We start from the raw sequence: 19,348 nt of genomic DNA, 5'->3' as shown, positions 1-19,348 counted from the left end.
GTGCCTCCAGGACCAGGTTTGGGAACCACTGCCCTATGCCATCTATCATGTCTTTCAACTTCCCCCCCCCCTCCCCCTCCAATCCAGCATTGCTCATCTTGTCTGTCTCTCTCCTCCCTCCCAACTTAGCATTGCCCCTGCCTCACTCTACCACCCACCTAGCATTGCTCCTGTCTGTTCCCCTCACCAACTGTGCTCTTGTCTCTCTCCATGCCCCCCCCCCCCCCCCCCCCCCCCCCGCTCCTGTCTTTCTCCTTGCCCTTCCCCCTGAGCCACCTACCTGCAGTCAGCATTTTTTGTTCTCTCCCTCCTGCTATATCTCTGCCTGGTGTTAATTACACAGCAAAGCTGCACAGGACTCCAGCTCTGAGCACATTGTGGCTGCTTCATCTAGGCCAGCCCCGCCTCCTCTGATATGACTTCCTCTTTTGAAGGATTGTGGTCCCACACAGCTTTGCTATGTAATTAATACCGCAGCCCCAGCAGAGATGGTAACGGGAGGAGGGAACAAAAGCATTCAGCTTGAGAAATTTTTTTAAAGTAAGCTTTGCATGCAACATGATAATACCACTTAGTTCTTTCAGTTTTTTTTCCTTCTTAGTTACAGTGGGTGGGAATAGAAAAATGGGTTTGGCATCTCTTCTTCTCTTCCCTTCCCCCACCTGCAGTCCAGCATCCCCCACCCCCCTCACCTTCATACTCTAGTCTAAGAGGGCACCAGCAGCAGCAACAGTGATTCATACATGCACTGCATGTAGCTAGCCCAGAGCTTTCCATCTGCTGCATCCCACCCCCTCTGATGCAATTTCCTGTTTGTGATAGAAGGAAGGCTCCAGAGCCAGCCACATGCAGTACATATGAATTGCTGCTGCAAGCACCCTCTAGCCAGGGGTGTTTGAGAAAGAGGGGGATACCAGACTGCAAGTGGGAGAAGGGAAGAGAGAGAGGAAGAGATGCCGGACTGGGGGGAGCCTAGAGGGAACAGTGATTTTGGTGCCCTTTATCACCAGTGGGGGGAGGGGAATGAGAGCGAGGAGGAGATACTGGACTGCAGGAAGCAGGAGGGTGCTAATGCAAAACTTTGCTCAGGGCACCATAGTCCCATGAGTCGTCCCTGGACACAGGTATAATAAAATCTGACTCTCCCAATGACATTTCTTATTTCTGAGAATTTCTTGTGACACCTATCAATGCTTGCTTGCAATACTGACCTTTAGAATGACAATTTTCAAGCCTGAGCACATTAATGCAAAGTCTAAAGAAACTACTGGGAGATTCTTGCACCTACTTTCATAGTGAATAGTTTCACCCTTTAAAATAATGCATATGAATTTTAAAATATAATCTGTGTGCCATATTTCTCTCCCCCAACCTAATCATGTCCCTGGGCCAGGTTATTGCTTGGCTAAATGTATGAGTATTGAGGTATGTTTAGGGAGAACACCCAGGGGGTTGAAGGGGAGAATACTGGGGAGATGTTACTTGTTGACTCACTTGCGCTGAGTCCGAGTCCAATGACTGATGTTGGTGTACTGTGGGATCCCCCATTCCTCATCCCAATGATGCGTCGTCATGCCCCTCTCCCTCCCCCTGCTCCCGACTTGACTAACTCAGTCTCTGCTGTGCTGCTGGTGTGCTACTGCACACTGTCTTCTGCGTCCTCCTTTCTGGTGGCAGGCCATGGGTTCCCCTCCTGATGATCTGCTCTTTGACTCAGATCAGGACAGGAGGGGACCCGCAACCACAGCCAACACTGTCCGTGACCATCTCCCTCACCGCCGGGTCAGACTCAGAGAGAGAAGCGCACCACGCCCACAGGCATTTAAAGAGGGCTGGGTTTGCATCTCCCTCAGCCTCCTATTGGTTCAACTGGATCAACAGAATGGCAACCAGGCAGAGCGGGGAAAACCGCCCAAACCGTAACTGCCCAATCACCTGCGACCTTCAAAATAATCCCACGGCAGGTTGCGGGAAACCGCCCAATTCTGCAGATTTACCACTGAACTGGCAACTTTGGCTCCAGTCCACATACACAGGGACAAGGCCAGCTAATAAGAAAAGTCCCACAAGACATAAGGAACAGAGAAAGGTGCTCAGAAAGAGCCTATCACTATAATTACATCATTTTGTAGTCTTATCCTACTGAAAAAGAAGAAAACAAGCACCCTGCCTCCATGAATATGAGGGCAGAACAGGGCAATTATGCCTCTTCTGCTGTTTCAGCAGCACCTCACAGCAGTTCTACCTCTCAGCCTCATGCAATACTTCTCCTTATCCCGTCCCAGCTTCTCTATCAACTCCTCCCAATTCCAGTATCTCTCCCAGCCTTTATATCACCCTCCCCCCCCCCCCCCCCCCAATGTCTTCCCTCAGGTCTCAGTTTCTCTCCTTAACATAGGCAACCTAGACCCTTGGGCCCGGTACAAATTCATATTCACTCGGGGAGGGGGGGGGCCGGGTGCTGGCTGGTGCTCGGATGCCGAAGAGGCCGTCTGAGTTCAGCCCAGGGGTTTTAAACCCCCCCTTTGTTCCAGCCCCTCACAGCGGGGAGCACCTGCGAGGCGGGGTCCTGACCTCTCCCCCTCGCTCGCTCCCCGCTGCTTCGGGCATGCGGGCCCATCGGTGCATGGCGCCATGTTAATGTCAGCTCCATGCACTGGGGGGCACTTCGCCTCGCTTTTACCCACTGACTGAATATACTAGGGAATATACTATATTGCTTTTCTTAGGGAAATCAATGGAGACACTGTCCAGAACTCCAAGTACATGCAGGCAGTGGGGTAAAAATCATGACTGGATATAACTGTCCTGAAAGCCTGGAGCCAACTGGCGACCCTTTCTCATTATCTGCTGTTCTTTCTCTCCTCATTACAAAGACAGAAGCACAGCTGCTGCACTGCCTTCTCCACTTACAGGCAGGTCAGGTCAACTAATAGGGCGCAGGGGCGGTGAAAGCAAGAGCACAGGAAAGGAAACAGAAGCTGTTCTCCTTGCAGCATGGAGCTCTCTTAGCTGAGTTCAGTGCAGGAGAGAATATTGAACCTGCTGAAACACCTAGGCATCCACATAGCTGGAGTCCAGACAGGCAAACTCTCGTCAGCCCAATGCAGGCAATGAAACCAGAAACAGGAAATCCATACAAACACTACTGACAACTAATGGAAATTCTTTTCGACACAACAAACAAAGTATCTGGAGGGTTTCCCCCCCCTCAGTCAGTGGGCTATGATACTTGTATAACAGAGACCAAGTTGGTGCTGTGAAAAGGTACAGGGAAATGCAATTTAGTTATTTGTCTGGGACTCTTTCTTGCTTTTCTCCCTATGCCTGTTTACTCATGGGTGGTGTTCATGTTTGGTTTCATGTTGCTGGTTATTTGGCCACTGCGTTGTTTAGGTGGCGATTGGGCTTTTCCACTTGTTGGAGTGGTCGTCTTGTTCCTGTGATGCGTACTGGTATTTTGTTCCATTCAGTTGGAGTTGTTGCTGGTATCCCCATTATTATTGTATTGTAGAATATCCATGCCCTTAGGAATGTTATTGGGGGGGGGGGGGGGTTACTTCTGGCTTGGGGGTGTTTGCGTGTGAATATGTGTGTGTTTGGGCTCTGGGATGCTTGAGTTTGTGTGTTGCATGGGGCTGGGTTTTTTTTTTTTTAACCTTGGCTGGGTGTTTGCCTTCATCAGTAAGAATGATCAGATAGAAGAGAGGTAGTGAAAAATGTCCTTCAGTAACAGTCAGGTCTAAAAGATAAATGCCATACTATATACTGTTTGAATATTTTTGCTGCTGTTTGATATGTTCTTGCTGTACACTGCCTTAGGTGAATTTTTTTTAAAGTGGTACATAAATAATGATAAATACATTTATCATTATTTATTTACATGCAGAAATTCATTACACACCTTGTTATCTCTCCCTCACCCCACTCCACCCTCCTCCCCAGCACCAGAAGTTCTTTTTTATTTATATAGCCAAATTTCAACCTGTTATGAACTTACCCACATAGTTTTAGGCTGCTGATATTCCATTTAAGAGGATATGGATGACATGAATATAACTTCTCCCTTTCCATAGCCAAGTCCCCCCTATGTGGTTAAAAAAAAATTGTGTACTGTATATTTTAATTCTAATAAGATAAAACCACAAAGTACAGAAAGGCCAAGAAGAAAGACGATCGCCTTCACTTTTTTTTTGTCACCAGCTATCCTTTTTAATCCCCGTCCAAGCTGTTGCATTTTGCCTGTGTTTTAAACTCAGAGGCAGAAATCTGAGAAGTGACACACTAAGTCTGTCACCTGAACAGAACAGCCTCTGCCTCTCCTGCTGGGCGGTGTTCAATTGACAAATTTGATTTGTGGAACTACCCTGCGGTGTCCCTCCTTCTTCCAAACAGTAGGAGCCTCTCTGCAATTTTTAACACTTCACTTCACCAAACAAGTTTTTGAACATGGTACAGCAACTCTTTTCCAGAGCTCTGGTATCTGCCAAATGGCTGGCAGACGGCATTAAAGCTAATCGACTTGGCCCAAGCTTGCGGGTGCTGGATGCCTCCTGGTACCCTCCAGAAGAGAGAAATGCTCGCAAGGAGTACCAGGAGCGCCATATCCCCGGCGCATCATTCTTTGATATTGATGAGTGTAAGGATAAGAGTTCCCCATATGAGGTGATGTTGCCCAGTGAGAAACATTTTGCAGATTATGTCGGCAACTTGGGTATCAGCAACAGCACCCACGTGGTGGTTTACGATGGCGACCACTTGGGCACTTTTTATGCCCCCCGAGCCTGGTGGATGTTCCGTGTTTTTGGCCACAAGGAGGTGTCGGTGCTGAATGGGGGTTTCAAGAACTGGCTGCGGGAAGGTTACCCTGTAACTAAGGAGGTCATTAAGCCGGACCCTGCAGTGTTTCATGCGAAGTTGAACCGGTCGCACGTGAAGACCTACGAGGACATGCTGGAGAACATAGAATCCAAAAAGTTTCAGGTGGTGGATTCCAGATCTGAAGGGAGATTCTGTGGGACAGAACCAGAGCCAGGCCAAGGTAAGACCCTACTATTTGCAACTCGTTCCCTTGCTATGAATTGAAGTAGTACACACAGGTAGTTTCCCCTTTTACCAGCAGACACTTGTCGTTTAAACGTTTCATATATACTAGTCTGGCTTTGTGTAGTAGTTTCACTCCCTCCCACCTTGCATGACAATCATCATCATACTCTATAAAGTGAACAGGTATCTTTGGAAGGTAGTTTGTGTGTTTGTTTTTGAGGCTTCCTTAACAAACTGACTGTGAAGAGTTTAGTAGATGATTTTGGAATTAAAGTTGGAATACGAGTCCCGCAGTGTGAAAAATACAGAGAGAGGAGTCAGATGTGACCCACAACCTACAAGACTTCTTTTCTAGGGAAAGGACCTGGCTGCTGGCTCCAGAGTAGACCCTGCCTCGGCCAGTTTGCAGGAAAGACGTAACGACGGGTGATCCTGACCTGAAGCACAGCAGACAACAGTCGCTCTGTCTCACTGTCTGCTCCTTCACCCTGCCCCCGCCTCCTCCTCTCTCCGTTACAGTTCCACGTAATGCAAGGCATTTTGTAAAGTTGCTTCAAAACTGGCACGCATTGACTTTGTTAACGTGTGTTGAGCGGTGGGCCACGGTGCACGGCAACGGAGATAACGGGGGGGGGGGGGGGGGCTGCCGCAGGTTAATTTTTCAACACGCGTTCAATTCCAGCATGTTTCCCACCTCTCGCTCTCTTTTTCTTCTTTGCTAAAGTTTCGGGATCATATGATCTATGGTTGTCAACTGGCTGCAGATTTTCAGGACGGGTTGATCCAGTACTAGTTTTATTCGGTACCTGAATATACTCGGGAATCAGTGGAGAGTCTCGACACCAGAACTCCAAAACCATGCAGGCAGTGGGGTGAGGTAAAAATCAGGCCTGGATATACCTGCCCTGAAAGCCTGGGGGTAGCGGCAACCTGCACTTTCTCATATCTGGTGTTCTTTCTCCAACCTCCTCGGTTCTCTTCCCTTCCCTATTGCAGAGGCAGAGCTGCAGGTTACAGCCGGGTCAGGTCAGCCAATAGGGAGCAGGGGCAGTGAAGGCAGCCGTTCTGCTTGCAGCAGGGAGCTCTCTCACAGCTCTGTGCAGGAGAGAATAGTGGACCTGCTTAAAAAAAAAAAAAAAAGTACATAGGGCAGCCCGGCAGTTGGAGTCCAGATAGGCAAACTCCCAGCACACGGGGCCCCGAGAGACTGGGCTGAGTCCCCCCCCCCCCCCCAGGTCTCCGCTGCTCCCCCCCCGCTCCCCTCCGTCTGCCACCGGGCCAGGCCCCTGCACTATATGCAGATCCTTCAAGAGGTAGTGTCATGATTTAGGCTCTACACCTTTTCTGATGTTTTGGTGCCACCTCAGTAAGGCCAATACACAATCTCTCCACTGCAAAACACTATACACAAACTTGTGCAAAAACACACTTATAACCTTACCAAACCATAACAGCACTAATTCCAAGGACAGGACGAGCTACAACCTTATACATGGAAAGGCAGCGCTATAATTACACCAGGTTCTAAAACACCAGTACACAACTTAGTGAAACAAAAAAAATCCAAAAAGGGCTGCAAATTCTACATGCTAGCAGAATTCTGCACCTTGATCACACATGAAAAATACATGGCAACAGATATGACACAAGGAACTAGAAATAAAAAAAAATATGAAGGCAAATACTGAGCTGGAAAGTTACCTCAAGAAGTCAGCATGCAGCAATACTAGAACAATGGAAACTTACATGAAAAATATCACAGATGCACATTTCCAAAAAACTGACATATTCCAATTAATAAATTCTGAATAAAATATTTTTTCTACCTTTGTTGTCTGATCATTTAGTTTTTCTATTCGCTTTGGTCTCAGTGTCTTCTGTTTTATGTAGTGTCTTCTTTCTATTTGATATTTTTTCTCTCACCACGTCCACCATCCTTCCTGTGTCCTTATGCGTCCTGTCTAGCATCTGTAGCCCTGTCCCTATCCTTCCTCCAGTTTCAGCATGTGCCCTCAAATTGTTGCCCTCCATCCATGTCCAGCATTTCTCCTCTCTCCCTTCCCCTCCATCCATGTGCATCTCCTTCCTCCCATCCTTGTCCAACATTTCTCCTTTCTTAACTGCCCTCCACTCCATCCATGTCCAGCATTTCTCCTCTCTTCTCTCCCCTCCATCCATGTGCATCTCCTTCCTGACTTCCCTCCCCTCCATCCATCCATCCATCCATGTGCAGCAACTCTCCATTCTCCCCTGGCCTCTCCTCCATCCACCCATATCCAGTAAATTTCCTCTTTCCCCTGCCCCCTCCATTCATCCATCGATGTTCAGCAATTCTCTTCTCTCCCCTGCCCTCCCCTCCTCTCCTGTCCTGCAATTCTCCTCTCCCCTTGCCCTGCCCTCCTCTTCTGTCCAGCAATCTCTTCTCTCCACCCTGCCCTCCCCTCCTCTCCTGTCCAGCGATCTCTTCTGTCTCCCCCCTGCCCTCCCCTCCTCTCCTCTCCATGTCCAGCGATCTCTTCTCTCTCCCCCTGCCCTGCCCTCCTCATCCAGCGATTTCCTCACCCCCTGCCCTCCCATCCATTGTCCAGCAATTCTCCCTGCCCTCCCTCAGCTCCCCGACAGCCCTCCTCGCTCGCCATTCCTTCCTACCCCCTGCCATTCCTGCCTCCCCCCCCCCCCCCCGCACGTTTATCCGTTTTACTTTTCTTCATCCGTCGCCGGCAGCGCTGCCATTTATTCTCACAGGCAGCTCCGCTCCCCTCTGCCGCGTCCATCTGGCCCTATGTTACGTAAACAGGAAGTGCGTCAGAGAGGGCCGGATAGACGCGGCAGAGGAGAGGGGAGCTGCCTGTGAGAATGAATTGCAGCGCTGCCGGCGACGGATGAAGAAAAGAATGCTGCATGCAAGGGACATGCGACGCTGGGCCCCCCTGGAGGCCCGGGCCCGGGGAATTTTGTCTCCCCTGTCCCCCCCTCTCGGCGGCACTGCCAGCACACAGTGAAACCAGAAACAGGCAATCCATACAAACACTACTGACAGCTAATGAAAATTATTTAGTACTCCAAAACAAAGTCCTTGGAGGGTTCCACCCAGTTAGTGGTCTTAGATCAAAGCGAAAAATTTGGTGTTGTGAAAAGATACAGCCAAATGCAATTTAGTTATCTGTTTGTGACTCTTTCTTGCTTCTCTCTCTGTGCCTGTTTGCTCATGGTGTCTCCCTCATACTCAAAGATTCTGTAGTTATGATTGCTATGACAATTTGCACTTGGTTTACCACAGTAATACATAAAGCTGGGCTAAATTTCCAGTAGTGCTTCTAACTGTGATGTTATAGTTGAACCTTGGTTTTGAAATTGAAGCATAGGGTCAGGCTTGAATATTAGGTTGTTTTATGGATACCTATACGTTAGTAACTTTACCTGTAGCCACAAGAGCCACCAATATTGAGTAAGTTCCTTTATTTGTGTCTACAGAGGGGTAACTTTATCGTGTTTGGCAACCCCCCCCCCCCCCCCCCCCCCCAATCATTTTGGATGCTGGCAGCTTTGTAGCAAAATGGAACACAAAGTGGGGCCCTTTTACTAAACTGCGCTAAAAAGTGTCCTGCGCTATTTTTAGAGCGTGGATTTCCCACGCACTGAGGCCACTTTTAGTGTGGCTGTAAAATGGTCACAATTTTGTTTTTTCAAATTAATGACCGTGCACTGGGAGCCCTTACTGCCACTTATTTACTAGGTGGCACACCTACTCTCTGCCCCTAACTATGCCCGCATACTACACATTTTTAAATATTTTTTTAGCAGCGGGATTAGTGTGTGCCGATCCGAAAACTACTGTGGAATGCCTGAATGCATCTTATGATAGTGCCTTTTAGCATGCCCCAATGTACTATTTGAATATTGTTGCTGCTATTCAACTTTCTGCTCAGCATGTTCTTGCTGTACACTTCCCTGGGTGAATTTCTTTAAAAAGGCAGTAAGTAAATCCTATATAATAATTCTCACCTCCAACGTTCTGACTTGCCTGGGACCATGGCTCATTCCAAGTTGGTCTGCTAGGCTCCTTAGATCAGGCTGACATCACCATAGCCATTATGATGTCAACTTCAGAACCCAGGGGAAAAAAAACATGCCTCACAGCTGATCCATGTCCAGAGGAGGGTCGCTGGACATGGGTGGCTGGAGGGGGGGCAGGGGAGAGAGGAGGGTCGCTGGACATGGGTGGCTGGAGGGGGGCAGGGGAGAGAGGAGGGTCGCTGGACATGGGTGGCTGGAGGGGGGGCAGGGGAGAGATGAGGGTCGCTGGACATGTGTGGCTGGAGGGGGGGCAGAGGAGAGAGGAGGGTCGCTGGACATGGGTGGCTGCAGGGGGGGCAGGGGAGAGAGGAGGGTCACTGGACATGGGTGGCTGCAGGGGGAGAGGAGGGTTGCTGGACATGGGTGGCTGCAGGGGAGCCGAGGAAAACCTTGCTAGCGCCCGTTTCATTTGTGTCAGAAACCGGCCTTTTTTACTAGTAAAAAATAAAATAATGGCATCAGGGTGATTCTTTAAGAGGGTCTTACAAAGGTGCACTAGTGTTTTTGGCTCGCGCTAAACACTAAGACACCCATTGGGCGTCTCGGCATTTAACACCAGCTCCTTTTTAGCACAAGCTAAAAATGCTAGCGTACCTTAGTAAAAGACCCCCTTAAATGACTCATTATTTAAAATTGATCTTGCCTAAGGTTTGTGCTTTATTGGCTAACGTGGAGGGGCATAATCGAACGTCGCTGGCAAAATAGATCGCTGGCAATCTATTTTGGAGGCGGTGCAACAGCTGGCCGGAACCGTATCATCGAAAAAAATGGCTGGCCATCTTTTTTTTTTGATAATACGGTTTAGCCCAGCCAAATGCCAGAGTTCGCCAGGTTTGAGATCGCCGGTTTTGTTTTTCAGCAATAATGGAAAAAAATGTCGGCCATCTCAAACCCGGCGAAATCCAAGGCATTTGGTCGTGGGAGGAGCCAGCATTTTTAGTGCACTGGTCCCCCTCACATGCCAGGGCACCCTAGGAGGCACTTCTAAAAATGTTTAAAAAATACAAAAAAAAAGCTCCCAGGTGCATAGCTCCCTTACCTTGAGTGCTGAGCCCCCCCAAATCCTCCCCAAACCCACTCCCCACACCTCTACTCCATTACCATAGCCCTTATGGGTGAAGGGGGGCACTTACATGTGGGTACAGTGGGTTTTGGGGGGTTTGGAGGGCTCAACACTTAGTACCACAAGTGGGGGGGGGGGGGGTGGACCTGGGTCTGCCTGCCTGAAGTGCACTGCACCCATTAAAAACTGCTCCAGGGACTTGCATACTGCTGTCAGGGACCTGGGTATAACATTTGAGGCTGGCATAGAGGCTGGCAAAAAAGTGCTTTATTTTTATTTTTTTTCGTGTTGGAGGGGGTTGGTGACCACTGGGGGAGTACGGGGAGGTTATCCCCCATTCCCTCCAGTGGTCATCGGGTCAGTTGGGGCACCTTTTTGAGGCTTGGTCGTGAAAATAAAAGGACCAAGTAAACCCGGCGAAATACTGCTTAACGCCGCTTTTTTTTTCCATTATCCGTGAAAGCCAGCCATCTGGTAGCCATGCCCATGCCCGCCCATGTCCCTCCTCTGCTTCGCCGGCGACACACCCCTTTGAACTTTCGCCGGCGAGGCAAAGGGAAAGTGGCGATGCTGTCAAAAAAGCAGCTTTCGATTATACCAATTTTACCGCTTTTTCTAGATCGCCGGCCATCTCCCGATTTATGTCGGAAGATGGCCGGCAATCACTTTTGAAAATGAGCTGGATTGTGTCTACATTGTGTAAAAGGTGAGCATGGTACGCCCCTAACTTTGGTAGAAGTTCTATGTTTGAACTGGTTAAACACACAGACGTTGGTTCATTCCACACATTTCTTTTAATAAAAAAATATAAAATGAATGCACGCTAGGGCCTTTTAACTTATTTTAATTGACTTAAATACTAGGGGCCCTGTTTACTACGCCGTGTGTGTGCCTACAGCGCAGGTTAGTAAACATGGTCCTAGGATTCAATATAGTATTTGAGTCAATTATTATAAGTGGAGGAGTGGCCTAGTAGTTAGAGCACCAGTCTTGCAATCCAGAGGTGGCCAGTTCAAATCCCACTGCTGCTCCTTGTGATCTTGGGCAAATCACTTAACTCTCCATTGTCTCAGGTACAAAATTAGATTGTGAGCTCTCCTGGAACAGAGAAATACCCAGTATACCTGAATGTAACTCACCTTGAGCTACTACTTAAAAAGGTGTGAGCTAAATGAGAATAAAATAAGTTAAAAGGCCCCAGCCTGTATTAAGGGGAGCCTTTTAATAAGGTGCACTAGCATTTTTAGCTTGAGCTAAAAATCAGCTAGCGCTAGACGCTGAGACACCCATATGGGCATCTAAGCGTTTAGCACCAGCTGATTTCTAGAGCGAGCTAAAAATGCTAGCACACCTTAGTAAAAGACCCCCTAAAATTTTTTTTTTATAAAAACAAATGCATGGAATGAACCAATGTCTGAAAATCTGAAGAAAAATCTGAACATAATCAAAAAAAAAAAGAACCAAAAATGGTTTATGTGCACGTTATTACCAAGGGCTCCTTTACCGATTAGCACCGCTTTGTAAAAGGAGCCTCAGATCTCCAGGAGGGTAAATCAGGATATTGGGGAGATTGCCAGGCCATACTGCAGTGTGTTTATCTGAGAAATCTTCCTCCTATTGCATAATTGTACTTGCATGGTTGAGGGGCATAACTGTGACAGAGAGCTATGAAATAAGATCCTTTGAATGTTAATTTGCACAAGATCTTGGCCCTCTTGCCTGTAGGATACATCTCAGAATCTTACAATAATATATAAGTTGATTTGCAGAGGGTAGGGTTAAATGGTTAGTTGTCTCAGTGGAGTGTCGCAGGGATCTGTACTGGGACCAGTGCTATTTAACATTTATACATGATCTGGAAATTGGAACAAAGAGTAAGGTGATTAAATCTGCAGATGACACAAAACTATTGAAGGTTATGAAAACACATGTAGACTGTGAAAAATTGCAGGAAGACATTAGGAAATTGGAAGACTAGTCATCCAAATGGCAGAAGAAATTTAATGTGGACACATGCAAAGTGATGCACATTAGGAAGAATAATCCAAATCATAGCTTGTGTCTTGGCATGTCTGAGTCTGTGCTCCATGTACAGAAAACTTTCATATTAAGGAGCAGAGAGGGGAAGGGAATTGTTGTCTTTGCCATCTTGTAAAACTACTCCTATGTACTTCAGGGGACCTCTTTCTCTCGAACACAAAAAACAGGACTTAGCCCCATTAACCTGTACAAATTCAAACTGTTGGGCAATCTGTAAACTTTGATGGAATTGTGTTAGCCTTTCATTCTTTGTTACACTATTACGAAAGAAAAAATTAATTAAATATGACCCAAGAAGAGATGGTGCATTTGTACATTCTGGGATGCCTCTGTAGCTGCTTTTCTACCTCTTTTTCCAGAGCTGTTTCCATATGTTCATCTTCTGTATTCTCTGCAGTTGACTCTCTCACTTTCCCTCTGCACCCATCAGCATGTACTACTTTTTTGTCTTCAATGGCTGATAGAATGAGCTTTGCTACTTATTCCACCACCTATTATGAACAAACACATTTAAAATTTTGCACAGATTTTTAAAATTCTGCATTCTTTATTTGTAATTACCCACCATTGTTAAGGCCTGACACCCCCTCCCAGCTTTCTCCTGTCTCAGGCTTGACTTCTCTTAGCAATTACACTCCTCAACTGCCTTGAACCCTTTTCCTAGACTTGATCTCCTTAACACTGAGTAGGTTCAGTCTCCAGTTTTCTCTGCCTCCTCTTCAGAGTGTACCCCTCCCCCCCCATAAACACACCCATTCCTCTCTCCATCACTCTTTCTGAAACCCCATTCTGGCACATACATACCCATAATTCTATCTAACAGCCCGTCCCGTCCATGCAGATACCCATAGCCAGTGCGTTTTTTCTAGCAAAAAAGGTGCCAGTACTCAAATGCCAGGCCACCCTTCAGGGGTGGGGTGATCACTGAAGGACCCACCCCACAATAGCCAGGTGCCAAGCAACCTGTCACAGAATCTATAACAACGCAGAATTGGTGTATAGAGCTGAGCTCTTTCATTAAAACTTGGGGACCATGGGTCAATTTTAGCAGACAATGGAAAAGGTGCTGGTACTCAGTACTCCCAAGTACCCCCTCAAAAAAAGCCCTGCTCATAGCTGTCTTCCTCACACCTCCCCCTGGCACACACCAGCTCTCTTTCTAAAATCCATGTTCCCCCTGAGTGCATACCACTTTTCTCCCCCAGCTCAGCATACACAAACCCAAAACTTTCAATCTCCACCACCCTCCCAGTATGGGAATTTTATGTTCTTAGCTGAGTTTAATAAAAACTTGGGACAAGTTCCTGGAGAAATAGTTTACAGACTGTTATTAAGGTACATTTGGGAAAGTCACTGCTTTTTCCTGGGATTAATTAGCATGGATTGTAGCTACCTTTTGGGATCCTGCCAGGTTCTTGATTTTTTTTTTTTTTGGGGGGGGGGGGGAGGAGTACAAGGGAGAGCATTGTTGTTGACCAGTAAGAGATGTTTTCCCTGGACAGCAGGATTGATCATGCACACAAATGGGTGACGTCATTGTAGGTCACCAAGATGGAAAAACTCTCCCACAGCAAAAACTTAGTATAGCCAACAGAGCATGCATAACACTGTAAGATCATCAGATATGATTACCCCCAAGTCCTGCTCTTCTTTCTTACACAGAAGTATTTCACCCCTATACTATACTGTTCCCTCAATTTTTTTTGTAGCACTTATGAATAACTGTATTTTTTACCATTAAATCTTAGCTACCAAACTCTAAACCATGCTTCAAGCTTCTGTAGATCCCTTCTCGTGTTATCCACACCATCCAGGTGTCTACCCTATTGCAGATTTTAGTATCATCCATAAAAAGACAATCTTTCCCAAACAGCAATATTGCCTACAAAAATATTAAAAAGAACCAGACCAAAAACTGCCCTTTTTTTCATAGTGAACTCCATTTCTCATTACCCTTTGTTGTTTTCTACTCAACCATTGCTTCAGATACAAACTCAGGGCCTGTTTTACAAAGCGCCGGTACCCGTACCGCCGCTTTGCTGCATGCCAATCGGCACTACCACCATGCTACCGCAGGAGCCCGGCGGCAGTGCCTGTCCCCACCGTGCGCCATTTCCGGTGCTGAAAAAATACTTCAAATTTTTTAGCACTGGGGGCTTACCCGGTGGTAATTGGGCAACCCCCCGTGCTGCCTGGTTACTGCTGGGTTAATGTGGGAGTCCTCATTGGCTCCTAAATAGGTGGCGGTAAGGGCTTCCCCGGGAAATGGCTGCACAGCAAGTGTTCACCTTACCACCTGTAAAAAAAAAAACTTTTAGCAGGTTGTAGTAAAAGGGGGCCTCAGTGCACGACAAACCTGTGCACTGACGCCACCACAGGTCCCCTTTTACCGCCACTTGGTAAAAAGGGTCCTTAGTTTGTAAGCCTACCAGCTACAGGAAAATACCTACTGAACCTGAATATACCTTGAGCTACAACTGAAAAGGTGTGAGCTAAATACAAAATAACAATAAATCAGTTTTTAACCCAATCAGTAACTTTAGGGCCCATACCGAGTGTGCTCAGTTTATTTATTATTATTATTATTAGCATTTGTATAGCGCTACCAGACGCACGCAGCGCTGAACACCTGATACAAAGAGACAGTCCCTGCTCAAAAGAGCTTACAATCTAAATAATACAGACAGACAAGACAGTTACAGGTGAGGGAAGTAATGGGTGAGAAGGGAGGAAGGGTCAAGGGGAGGGCAATTGTGGCTAGGAGCCAAAAGCAACAGTGAAAAGGTGGGTTTTCAGCATAGATTTGAAAACAGGTAGAGATGGAGCTAGACGTATAGGTCTAGGGAGTCTATTCCAGGCATAAGGTGCCGCGAGAGAAAAGGAGCGAAGTCTGGAGTTAGCAGTGGAGGAGAAGGGGGACGACAAGAGAGATTTGTCCAGTGAGCGGAGTTCACGGGGAGGAATGTAGGGAGAGATGAGAGTGGAGAATGCAAAACTGTAACAAAAGGCTTTGCTGAAATCTAAGTACACCACATCTAGTGCTCTCCCTCAGTCCAACTCTCTGGTCAAACAAGATCTGCCTCTAATAAAACCATGTTGCCTTGGGACCTGCAATCCATTGAATTCCAGAAGCTGCACTACCCCCTGTTTTAGATACTTTTTAATTAATTGACTCACTCAGTCAGCTCACCCAGATCAATTAGCCTGTAGTTCCCAACCTCCACCTTACTTCTGTTTTTGTGGAGATGGACCACATCTGCTCTTCTTCAGTCCTCCAAAACCACTCATGACTTTAAAAAAGCACTGAAAAGGTCACACACGGAGCCGCCAGAACTTCCCACAGCATCCCATCTGGCCCCATTTGTCTACCTTTGGTGTAACAAGCTTATATGAACAATCTAATATAAAGCATGGTTTTTCATTATAATACCCATAAACTAATGGTGACTTTCACAGATTCTAAGGGGTAAATCTATAATATTCCAGATCCAGTTATGCCTTCAAGTCAAACTGACCCTTGGGACCACACAATGAAGGACCCTTCCTTGTGGTTTTCTTGGTGTGATCCAGGAGTGATTTGCCATTGCCTTATTCTGTAAGATAGATGCTATCGTTTACATGCCAATCATTCATTTAAATGTTTAGAATAATGCAAGGGGGGGGGGTGTACACGCATGGGTGGGGCTTAAACTTATGCACATCTATATAAATAAATCCCACCTCGAACGTTCTGAAGCTCACTCCGTGGCAGTGAAGCACTGAACTCCTGTAGTCTTCCTAGGTTAGATTATCAGGACCAGTCACTCTCACTCATAGACCCACCCTCAGCCACACCCTATCTGTACATAAAACGCAACCTCAACGTTCTGAAGACAAACCTTCTGAAGTCACTCAGTCACTCCCTGAAGAGTTCGTCAGTTCATGGTGGTGAAGCCATCAGACTCACCATGTCTCTCTGCCCCGCCCTCGCGTCAAAACGTGATGACGTCAAGGGCGGGGAAGCAAAACAACTGACGAACCCAAGTCCGCCCCTGCCGCCACGCACCCCCCCCCCAACAGACCAGCACAAGTCTCCTGGCCCCCCTCCAGCCATCCAGCAATTCCCCTCTCTCCCCGCCCCTGCCGCCATGCACCCCCAAAGGCAGTCAACGCTCCACCCCACCCCCACGATGACTCCGCACCCACTACACCCCCCTTCCACCCCCACCCAGGTCATCGCTGCAGCTGCTCCCCCCTCTCCGAACGCCCACCCACACAACTGACCTGCCCAAACACAAAGAAGATTGTAAGAAGCAACACGGCACCGCAAGCAGCCAGCAGGCATTGGCTGTACACACTGAAGCCGCACCTCCTCTAGCCTCTGACGTTACTCTACGGGTTCGTCCTGCAGGGGCATTGACGTCAGGCTAGAGGAGGAGCAGCTTCAGAGTGTACAGCCAATGCCTGCTGGCTGCCTGCAGTACCGTCTTGCTTCTTAAAATCTTCTGTTTCTGTTTGGGCAGGTCAGTTGGGGGGGGCATTCGGAGAGGGGGAGCGGCGGCAGTGACGACATGGGTAGGGGTGGAAGGGGGTGCAGTGGCAACAGAGACATCGGGGGGAGAGGAAAGGTGACAGACGCTGGGGTGCATGGCAAAAGGGGCGGGGTGACAGGACATTCGCAGGGAGGCTGGAGGGGGGCAGGGACACAATATAATCGCTGGGTGGCTGGACGGGGGGGCAGGAGAGAGAGGAAAATTGCAGGGTGGCTGGAGGGGGGCAGGGGACACAGGAAAATCACTGGGTGGCTGGACGGGGGGGGCAGGGGACACAGGAGAATAGCAGGGTAGCTAGAGGGAGGGCAGGGGAGATAGGACAATCACTGGGTGGCTGGAGGAGGGGCAGGAGACACAGAACAAATACAGGGTGGCTGGAGGGGGGTCAGGGAATATAGAAGACTCACTGGGTGCCTGGAGGGGGAGCAGGGGACAGAGGAAACTCGCTGCGTGGCTGCAGGGGGGCAAGGGACAGAGGAGACTCGCTGGTTGGCTGCAGGGGGGCAAGGGAGAGAATGCCATCGGTGGGTGGCTGCAGGGGGGTAAGGGAAAAAGTATAATCGCTGGGTGGCTGGAGGGGGAGCATGGGAGAGAGGAGAATCGCAGGGTGGCTGCAGGGGGGACAGAGGAGACACACTCGCACCCAGCAATCTCACTCTCTCTCTCTCTCTCACACACACACACACTCGCACATTCACTCTCTCTCTCTCTCAAATACACATACTATCTCAAACATACATACTACAAGGAAAACCTTGCTAGCGCCCGTTTCATTTGTGCCAGAAACGGGCCTTTTTTACTAGTAATATATAATATTGTAAATTAGCTGGTATCTGTAGCATTTAAGTGCTAATACACCAGCTCAATGACTGGTGAAAGTGCTCATTCCAAAGTGTTAAGCATATATATATCGGGTAGGCTAGTATTCTATAAATGAAAGTAGATGCTTATGTTCCTCTAAGCTCCTGCCAGGTGCCCTGTTATAGGATTGACCTCTAAGTGCATTAGGTTGTGACTCTTCTTCATGAAGGTTACAACAAAATTTTCTGCAGGTGTGAAAATAAGACTGAATATGGAAAGGAGTGGAGTCAAGCCAAAGCTTCCACTCATGTACTCGGAGCTTCTGCTTCTCCCCCCACCCTCAACCCTTCTCCTTTCTTCCTTGCTCTATACCTCCTAAGGCAAACAGCATCTTCTCTTTGGGACACTCACTGAAGAACATAGTCTGGCAGACATCATTGCTTTAGGCTTGTGGGTCAGGAGGAGAAGCCAGCATGTCCTCTGCCTGCACAAGGAGGAGGAGGAGCAGGCGTGTCATGGGCCAGCCCAGCTAGAAGAAGAGGGGAGGCAGCTGCAGCTGAATCATCCTTCAGGCTCCACAGATCAAGGAATAGCTGGAAACAGAGAAAATTATGGTAAATAAAGTTTAGTTTATTTAAGCTTAATATAATCAAAGTGGGTTACAATCGACTATAAAAATAACACAATAAGTGAAAGGAACAGGAATACCAACTCAAAAAGGAAAGGGAATAAGAAAAGCTAAGAAAAGAGCAAGGATCATATAAGATGAGGTAAGAGCACATAGTCCACATACCAGCCAGTACATCACAACTCAAAGACTAGAGGGAAAGGCAATAGTAAATGAGCTTGACGAGTAAGATTGTACAGTACGAAAGGCAAAGGGTAAAGCAGCATTCTATAAAGACGGACTCAAAGAGAAGAAAGCAGAAGGGCAAGTCGACTGAAGTCTGGTATTGCCTACTGCAGGGATGACTAATTGATTCTGGGTTGACGAGCATAGAGCGTGTAGGTCTATATGGAATAATCAAGGGTGATAAGCTGGGATCTGTGTGTAAAGTATTTTCTGAGTAAGGATCAAAATTTTATTTTGAATGCGAAAAGTAATTGGAAGCCAGTGTTGTTGTCTAAGCACAGAAGAGATATGATCAAAACTTCAGACCTGAGAGGATGCGTATGGCTGTATTCTGAACTACAAAGTCTTTTAAGGTGGATAGATGGTAGATATGCCTAAGCGTAGGGGTTAAATTGGACCACACAAAAGTCAGTCCTATCTTTATGTAATTTATCATTTATGTGGTTAAGTGTTTCACATTGCACTTAACTACATAAGAGACAGCTAGCTGCATAAACTGAGATATTCAGGGTCAGTGCCTGTACATGGCCTGGCATTGAATATCTAGGAATAATGCCTTTAGTGCCTAAAACATGCTCACTGCAAACAGCTGAATATCAGTCCCTCAGTGTTGTAAAAAGGTACAACTAAATGCAAGTTAGCTTTCTCTATGGAACTCGCTTCTCTTCCTGTACCCATTTACTCATGGGGTCTCCCTCATACTCAGATTCAGGAACTATGATTGCTATGACAATTTGCACTTCCAGTGTGAAATTATAGGTGAACGCTGGTTTTCATATTGAAGCTACTTACATAGGATCAGGCTTGAATATCAGGTTTTATGGTTACCTGTATGTGAGTAACTTTACCTGTAGCCACAGGATCTACCAATATTGAGCCAGCTCCTTCATTTGTGTCCACGGAGGGGTAACTTGGCCCCCTGCCCCCCAGTCATTT

The 19,348-nt window shown here is 47.4% G+C and overlaps 1 protein-coding gene across 2 annotated transcripts in view; it reads left to right on the top strand.

Moving 5' to 3' along the window:
* The first annotated feature begins 4,405 nt into the window (after positions 1 to 4,405).
* The window catches only part of TST (thiosulfate sulfurtransferase), a 44,844-nt gene continuing 29,901 nt past the window's right edge, over positions 4,406 to 19,348 (top strand). The window contains exon 1 of one of the 2 annotated variants that reach the window (XM_030210135.1): positions 4,406 to 5,041. In XM_030210135.1, the coding sequence (XP_030065995.1) occupies positions 4,450 to 5,041 (592 nt within the window). In that variant the 5' untranslated portion in view covers positions 4,406 to 4,449. Of the gene's footprint in view, positions 5,042 to 14,053; positions 14,065 to 19,348 lie in introns of those variants that run through there. The other variant, XM_030210144.1, reaches the window with a different exon arrangement.

This window comes from Microcaecilia unicolor, chromosome 1 (genome assembly GCF_901765095.1).
Source record: "Microcaecilia unicolor chromosome 1, aMicUni1.1, whole genome shotgun sequence".
NCBI classification, from domain to species: domain Eukaryota; kingdom Metazoa; phylum Chordata; class Amphibia; order Gymnophiona; family Siphonopidae; genus Microcaecilia; species Microcaecilia unicolor.
The sequence above is the reverse complement of the archived record's forward strand: the minus strand, read 5'-3'. Positions and strand labels throughout refer to the sequence as shown.